Raw genomic sequence first — 7894 nt, 5'->3', positions numbered from 1 at the left:
CTTTCTTTTTTTCCTGGTTTTATGTTAAAGAAAGCCAGCTGGGCTAAACAGGCAACTGGCCCCTGTTCCATAGGATAATGGATCCAATTATTATCGGAGGCCAGATTGGAGGGACAGCTGTACAGCTATATAACTATATAGCTATACAGCTACTGTTCAGTAGTCACCACAGCAAATACAAACCCTCCAAAATGCAAAGATGGAGGTGCTAGCAACTCTCCAAAATGCAAAGAAAGCAGCTTACAGTGTTCTTGCGGATTGCTTTTGCTTTAATTTGTCCTTAGGAAGGAACACGTTTGTCACATCTCTGAAAACAGGAACACAGTTTGGTAAACCACATCTACCACTAAGGTGACAAGGCAGACACCTACTCAATCCAACTATATTTAGTGGAGTGCCAGTGTAGGAACAGCCATACCAGACTCTACTTGGAGTTAATGTGGCTTCTCCTTATCTTTGATGCTGTCTGGATGCTCTGGAAAAGAATATAAGAAGTCTTAGGAATGGGGAGCCATGTAGTAATCTCTTCATGGGGATTCTTACTTTCTAACTTGCTCAAAAAAGCCCTCTGTACTCTGAGGGTTTATTAATTTTCTTGGGTTTCTTCTAAAAAACAAACCCTATGTTACTTCATATAGCGTTTTCTGATACTGAAAAGAAAATCCAATTTCTGAGAACTCACAGTTTTGAGCATCAGTAATGTTTGGTGAAAATGGATGTCAGAAGGCATTTATATCTGACCTTTTGAGCAAAATATCTGCAAAAATGGGAAAACTAGGTCTGACTACTTATTGACACTTCTCTTGACCAGCACTCCTGAGTTTAAATTTATCAAAGGATCATTTTATCATCGCCTTCTTCAATTTCTTACTCACTTCCAAAAAGGCTTTGGGGAACTTCTAAAGGACCTGCTGGAAAAAGCAGGATCATGATCCTCTTGTGAGGTATGCCCATGCAACTTAATAGCATGGACCTTCTTAGTCCCTAGTGCCTGGCTGGATCAGGATTCCAAACTATGTGCAGCTTCAGTAATACTAAATTAGATCAGCTGTAAGCCACAAAGAGATAACTGCTATATTTCAGTTTATTAGCTTTTCAAGCTCACTTTTAAACTTTTAAAAGGCAAATTATAATTGAAAATATCTCAGTAGAAACATATTCTGCTTTCATGGTCTATGGATATGCATGTTTAAGCTATCATGCCGTGATACTGTGCTCTTTGATTTATATTTTTACTGATGCTTTGACTGAGTAGTTTGTTGCAATGTACTGCTAAATGAAGGAAAAATCAAAAACTGCATCAGACAACCACTCCGTATTTCATTCTAGAAAATAGCTGGCAATTATAATTACTCACCATGTTTCTGGCTCAGAATAAAAGTGGCATTGCACAAAAAAACCACACTGAACATTCATTGTGATTAGAAAATGCTCCATACCTTAGAGTGCAGTGGAGACATAAGAATAATTTTAAATGCAAATTAAATTGTGGGGGTAGCAAAGAGAACAGATAAAAGACAGTAAAACAAAGCCTTTCACTTTCCTCAAATTAGCAGGCTAATGTAGTACAAAAAAAAGCAGTTCTACTCAGATCTTTGCTAAGAGCTTTCATTTCATCATAATATAAAACAGCAGATCCGTCACCTTTCTCTATTCACTACTCTTGATTTCGAGGCTGAAGTGAAAATTAGAAGCTGTTCTTTCTGGCTCACAGACTGGGTTGCATTTCTTAGTCTTATTCCATGACAGTAGGATGGAAAGAGGTCAGTAACACTGGTAAGTACTTCTGCATCTGATTTTATTTATTTATTTTTTAAATCTTTCAGTGCTTTGGCTTTTTGTCAATGTGCATTTCCTAAAAAAAGCTACATTGTGTATTTTGTAAAAGGCTGTACCTTAAGCAGAAATGCAACGATTCCTTGAGAATTCTTATATGAGATGTTAGAGCTCCTTCAAGAATGAATTAACTACTTGCAGTAGGAATTCTGTAATAGCAAAGGTTTCTCAATATCCTATATATTTCATAGCATCACTGGAACATTTTGTGTGTTGCTTTTTCTGTCTGCCTTGTCCAACAAGCAGTACCAGATAAGAAATTAATCTCTTCTCAAGATGTTATTTGCTTTATACTCATAGCAAAACAATCTCATTACCCTTATGGTAAATGATAGAGTAAGCAGGTATTTTACTTAGTGAAAGCAAACTATTAGATAAAACATAATGTTATGTTTAAATGTAACCATTATGAAATGTTAAAAATATCTCAGAATACAAGATGCAACAAGGAAGATCGACATTTAAAACAAATTGTTAAGGAAACTTGATACAGATTTTTTTTTCCTTGGGAAAGTTTTTATCAAATCAAAACCAGGGGCTTAATTTTTTAGTACGAAGGGCGAGGGGGAGTGGGGGAGATGAACGTAGTGTCACCCCCTGTTGCTAAGTAACAACATCTCCTGGCCATTTTTATCTGATAAAGGAAGTCCAGTTGACGTTATGCATTATTCATCAGAGTTCCAATCAAACAATCAAAATTGTTTGCTTACACTGAGGACATTTAGTAAGATCAAAGAAACCCTCCTTGAAACTACTGGAGCTTACACCAATGCCAGACAGCCCTTGCAGTAAGGGCTTTGCAGTAAGTATCATTTCTGGTTTGGGAGTGCTACAGTAAAGTGAATTGCTCTGGAACGTAAAAGTTTTCTCATCAGGACAGACTTCTGAATTTTAAAAGGACTGCATGTTGATTGATGAGAACTGAATCAAAGGAAAAAGGTAAAGCTTTGGAAACCTAGTTTCCTGACTTTTCACAGCAAAATTGAAGGAATTACTTGAAGCAAGAATTAGACTCCTTGTCTCAAACCTTTTTGTTAGGTTTGCACGGAAAAGGACTAGAGGTATTTTTGTCTGTCTGTCTTAAAATACATGTTGTTCAGGGTTGTTTGCATGCTTATGATTATATGCTGGGGTGAACTGTGATGTGGGTGAGAGAATGGGGTTGTGTATTTTCTGCAAATCTTGTTTTTTCTATGTGAATTTTAAAGAGTGTAATAAAATGCAGAAGGTAGTACTGAAGCTGGAGAAGGGTCACAATATCTTTCCAGGAACTCTGCTGGGCATAGGCAAACACAATTCAGTGTACAGCTTGGAGAGTTGTAATCTAGGATCTTGGCAGATTTACGATTCAAAAGGATGCCAAAAATATGAACCTTAGCTACAAAACAGTGCTAGGAGTAGCCTTCTATTTCTTAATGATTGCTCTTACCACATATTTTAAAATTGATGGTGAAATGTTCTGTTGCTACTTCTGGTCAGGAGGAGAAGAGGGGAAAGGCAATGTTGGCTTCTGATCCGTTTAGGTGGAGTGAAATATCCAGAATATTGTGTCTTCCTTTCTAGTGCAGTTTTGGTGTAAGTGGCAAGAATGCAGTCCTTAGCATAGTGTGTTACAGTAGTGCCTACTCGGAGGCACTGGCTGTGAATCTGGCTGAAGGAGGTCCCTGTCCTGAGCTTTTCTGATTTTCTCTTTGAAAGCAAATGTAACAGGCAGACGAATCCAAGTATGTGTCTTAAGAAATAAAGACTGTGACTAGAATACAGGTGATTGTACTAGGAAGATACTAAGAATCTTGCTAATACTGCAGTAGCACTTTTCTTTTTTGTCTTTAGACAAGGTTTTGAACTAAACTTTCTAAAATAGAGAAGGATGCTTATGAAGTTCTATGAATAGTGACTTTGAAAATACTTTAACCCGAATATGCCAGATGAAGTACTTTAGTGACTGCCTATACAATTCTTTCCACAAAGAAACCCACCAGCTTTTTCCTCTGACATATTTGTAATCTTTTCTAGGAATCTGACTGATCGTTCATACCGGAGTATTGTACACAAAGTACCTTCAAAATGGACTACTTTTTGGATGTTGAGTCTGCTCACAGACTGTTTTACAGTCAAGGAGCCCAAGGTAAGAAACTCTGGCACTGACTCAGAAAATCACTGGTTTTACTGTATAGTTAAAATGTATATAGCCAGATAGGGGCCAGTGACCAACATACTTTAAGTGTTGAGAAGTCACGGGGTAAGGCCTTCAAAATGCCTGGCCTTTAAATGGGACTACAAGAGTAATGGTGGGGTTGATCTGCCCTCTCAGAGGATAAGGAAGAGCTGTGAGAGCTGTTAAATGTGCTGTGGGAGGAAAAAGAGCTGCCAAGATACAGGTTCTGCTGTTGCAGAACCCAAATGGACAAGACAGGAGACAGCAATGGCCCACAGCTTGCGGAGTAAGCCTGTGGTGTCCTTTCCCTTCCTCCTTTTTCTTCTCAGTGCTGAGGGGATGATAAGGTGATGTTATTCAGGAAAAACTGGTTTGGGAAAGCCCTGAGGCAGTCCCCCACAGAGTTTGCAAACAGCAGTTCTCATTGGTCTTTATCCTCCCTTGTGAAATGCTGTCCTCCACAGAGCACCAGCAGGGTGAGAGGGGAAGGGTAACCAAGATCCACTGCTTTAACATAGTTGAGACTTGTTCACGACATAGATGATATTTTTGGTAGTCAGTTCACATTTTTCTCACCAGCTCTATATTTGGAGAAAACTTGCAATTTCAGAGAGTTTTTTTTTTCCTTAAACTTTAAACACCATATTAAATTCAAAGAAACTGTAAGAGCCAAATAGCTCTATCAGCCATTTTTGTTCCTACATACTGTTTTTTAAAATGGGATCCATTTTTCTTCCACTACTAATTTCACTGATTGCTAATCAAATCCAAAGTCTGGACAACAGAGTTTGGCCCTCCCTCTGGAGACTATTCTTCCAGAGCAAGATGTAATCCACCCACAAGATGCCACCATCCAAGGATAATGGGGAGCAGTACCATCTCTGACCTTTGGCTCACCTAAGGTGCCGCTCCCTAACACATGATGTGTTACTTAGCTGCTGTCTCAGTTCTGATACGTTTTCACCTGTACCAGTTGCAGAAAGCCTTTCTTGTCACAACACAGCTTCCTGCATTGAACAAGAGAAGCAAATACTAAACACCACAAAATCAGGAGAAAAAAAAACGCTGAGGGCAATGACTGATTTTGATAGTTTTTTCTCTATCTCTAAAATGCAACAAACACCTGGGCATTGCTACAGAAGTAATTTTGAAATATGTTCTTCAACCCTCTTTGAGTAGAATGGTTGAACTAAATGACCTCCTGTGGTCCCTTCCAAGCATAACTATTCTGTGATATCTCTGTGGGGAACATACCATTTCTATTCCATTGAAACTAAAGTTCAGGAATATACATTTCACTGCTTTACAAACTATAGCAAATTATCAACAGCATCCCAATGCCTGCAACATACAGAGGCAGCTGTGGAAGAAAGAACATGTGATCATGCAATGAAAGTCTATTATGGTCATATGCACATGTGACTAGTAAGGGTTGTGCAGGTCACCTTCACTGTAACTATATCCAAGCAGGAAAGATTGAAAAAAACATTATCTTATCCATACTTGGAGAAATTATATTGTTAGAACATATGGAAATGCTTATACTGATCAGTTATTAAATCCAAAACAAGGAAAAAAGTTCATTATGCAGAACTGCACTCCTTGATACAAATGTCATCAGCAAGGGGTTGACCTCTCGATCTGTCATGTGGACTTCTATCCCTTGGCCAAAACAATTAGGGACTAGCACTGACATTTGGAGATTTTTTGTTTCCCTGCTGGGGAATGTTTCGTGAAAGTCACCAATTACATGCTTCCCCTGTGCACCACTGTCCCACACCCTACCTACCTCCACAGCTTAGAAACATTGACAGAAAAGCCATGCTGCACTTAGGCTCTATCTCTTTACACTTTTCAACCTTTCTCATTGCTCTTTTTACTGCATTTCCCACAGTTCCTGCCCTTTGCATCTCTTACCTCTACATGCTTGAGGTGAAGTCTCTTCCCCAAACTCGAGTAACCTCCCTTCTCTTCCTATTTCTCTGCTTGAGGTCAGCTGCTCTCCAACAAACTGAGTTCCAGAAGGGAAATTGCTCTGAGCATAGAAGAGACAGTGCTTCTGATTTACATTCTCAAATGCTGCAACACAGCAGCCCTCTGGCAACAGGAGAGGTGCTTGAGCGGAAGAAAGATGAACAACTGCAGTGGCAATAGGATGTGAGACGAAATGTGGCCTGTGCAGAAAGAAGTTTCAGGAGGCTTTCTCTGAGACTCTCTGAGGTGCCACAGACAGCTTCAGCAGGCCAAACAATAAGCCTCTGGAATAATAATAATCATCAAGCTTTTCTGCAGTAAATGCCTTTATCACTATCTTTAGCCCCAAACTTCTAAATATCCCCTTCCTTTCAGTTGCTTTATCCCCAGTACAGAACAAGGAACTCAAACCTATTGAGTGTGCATTCATGCTGCCTATACAGCTCTGCTAACTCCTGTTGCCCTTGTACCTTATGCCAAATTTTAAGGTTGTCTTCCAAAAATCAAGCACTTTTATATGAGATAACAGCATGATATCTCCAAACATGGGCAAAACCAACATATTTCTTTCCTTCTCAACCTTCTGAGAAACAGGACAACTGCTTTAGCTTTAACTTTCTGAAACCGCCCCCAAAACACACAGAATGTGAGGCACTCATCCGCAATAAATAGCATAGCTCAAGTAGCTAGTATGGAACTGAATAAAAGGTCTGCAAGAAAGCATTGCTGACATATCTACCTAATGGGATTGCAAGTAACTATATGATGTTGTTATAATTGCATGATGCTATTAGCAAATCACACTATCAAACAGCATGTGTATATGCATTAAAACTGCAATAAGAACTGAGTGAAAGACTACAGTATTCTGCCATTTAATTAGAAACAACACCAGAAAACAGTACATGTATTATTAGTAGTGTAGTTATACTGTTAGCATTACAAAGTGCTCTGTTTACAAAATGTAGAATGGGGGTTTATGACCCACTCAACTCTTCTGTGAGACTTGAAGAACTCTGCCCTTTAGTACTCCAGATCACAAAAAAAAAAAAAAAATCTTTGCAGTGTTTCCACATTAATGACATGACAATGTTACAAATGGAAGCTGTAAAGCACTTATTCTCATTTCTAGTCATTCCTTGCAGGTGGAAGAGAAGGGAAGGAATAGGAGTGCACAATGTTGGGAAGGAACTCAAAGAGCAGTGATGACATTGACAACTGATGAAATCAAATTCTACCTCGCCTGGGGTCTTGTGTAGTTGAATGTGTGATACTCTGACCTCAACAAATAGACTGAGACTGAACTTCATCCTCCAGCAACTTCTCTATGCCTTGCTGCCTGCACTAACACCCACGCCTTGCCCCCACTCCTGCAGAAAGATGCAAACTGCCTTTGCTGTTTTAGGGTAGGAGGAGAGAGGTGTTACTTTAGAAGCTGCCACCTCGCCCATCCTCTCTGCAGGAGCAGCCATCACCTCACTTCCATGGGCTGAGCACCGAGCAGAGAAATGCTTGCCCGTTCAGGCTGTATCTGCTGTTCAAACAGCTGTTCCCTGTTTCCTTCAAGGAAAGTGAAGCAGGAGGGATGGAAAAGTCACAAAAGCTGTATCTGCTAGTAGGATTAGCTAGATTTAGAAAACTTGGTAAATGAAGCCAGCTGGCTGTAGTCTTCAAACACAAGCCAGAAATATCCTAAGCTCTGCAGCCCTCCTGACTGTCTCTTCTGTACTGTATGTTGGAATCTAGGAGCTGGTGGGATGTCCTTGCCAAGTGCGTAATGCCTGGTGACGCATCTGCAAATCAGAAACAGGAAAGAAAGGACTGTGATCCCTTGGATCCAGCCTCTTGCCCTTGGAAAGCCTGAATCTGAAATCTAAGCATGAAGTTGGACTTTAATTTTTAAAAAAGCCTTCTCCTTCTGAAGTG

The 7894-nt window shown here is 39.7% G+C and overlaps 1 protein-coding gene across 6 annotated transcripts in view; it reads left to right on the top strand.

Annotated features, from left to right (window-relative positions):
- Positions 1 to 1441: 1441 nt before the first annotated feature.
- PHACTR1 (phosphatase and actin regulator 1) overlaps positions 1442 to 7894 on the top strand; it is a 299599-nt gene continuing 293146 nt past the window's right edge. Inside the window, exons 1-2 of one of the 6 annotated variants that reach the window (XM_021536498.3) lie at positions 1442 to 1763; positions 3853 to 3964. In XM_021536498.3, coding sequence (XP_021392173.1) covers positions 3904 to 3964 — 61 coding nt within the window. In that variant the 5' untranslated portion in view covers positions 1442 to 1763; positions 3853 to 3903. Of the gene's footprint in view, positions 1777 to 2429; positions 2639 to 2658; positions 2776 to 3852; positions 3965 to 7894 lie in introns of those variants that run through there. The other 5 variants (XM_021536496.3, XM_021536503.3, XM_021536497.3 and 2 more) reach the window with 5 other exon arrangements.

This window comes from Lonchura striata, chromosome 1 (assembly GCF_046129695.1).
Source record: "Lonchura striata isolate bLonStr1 chromosome 1, bLonStr1.mat, whole genome shotgun sequence".
Lineage (NCBI taxonomy): Eukaryota > Metazoa > Chordata > Aves > Passeriformes > Estrildidae > Lonchura > Lonchura striata.
Note: the sequence above shows the minus strand (reverse complement) of the source record. Positions and strands in the feature narration are given on the sequence as shown.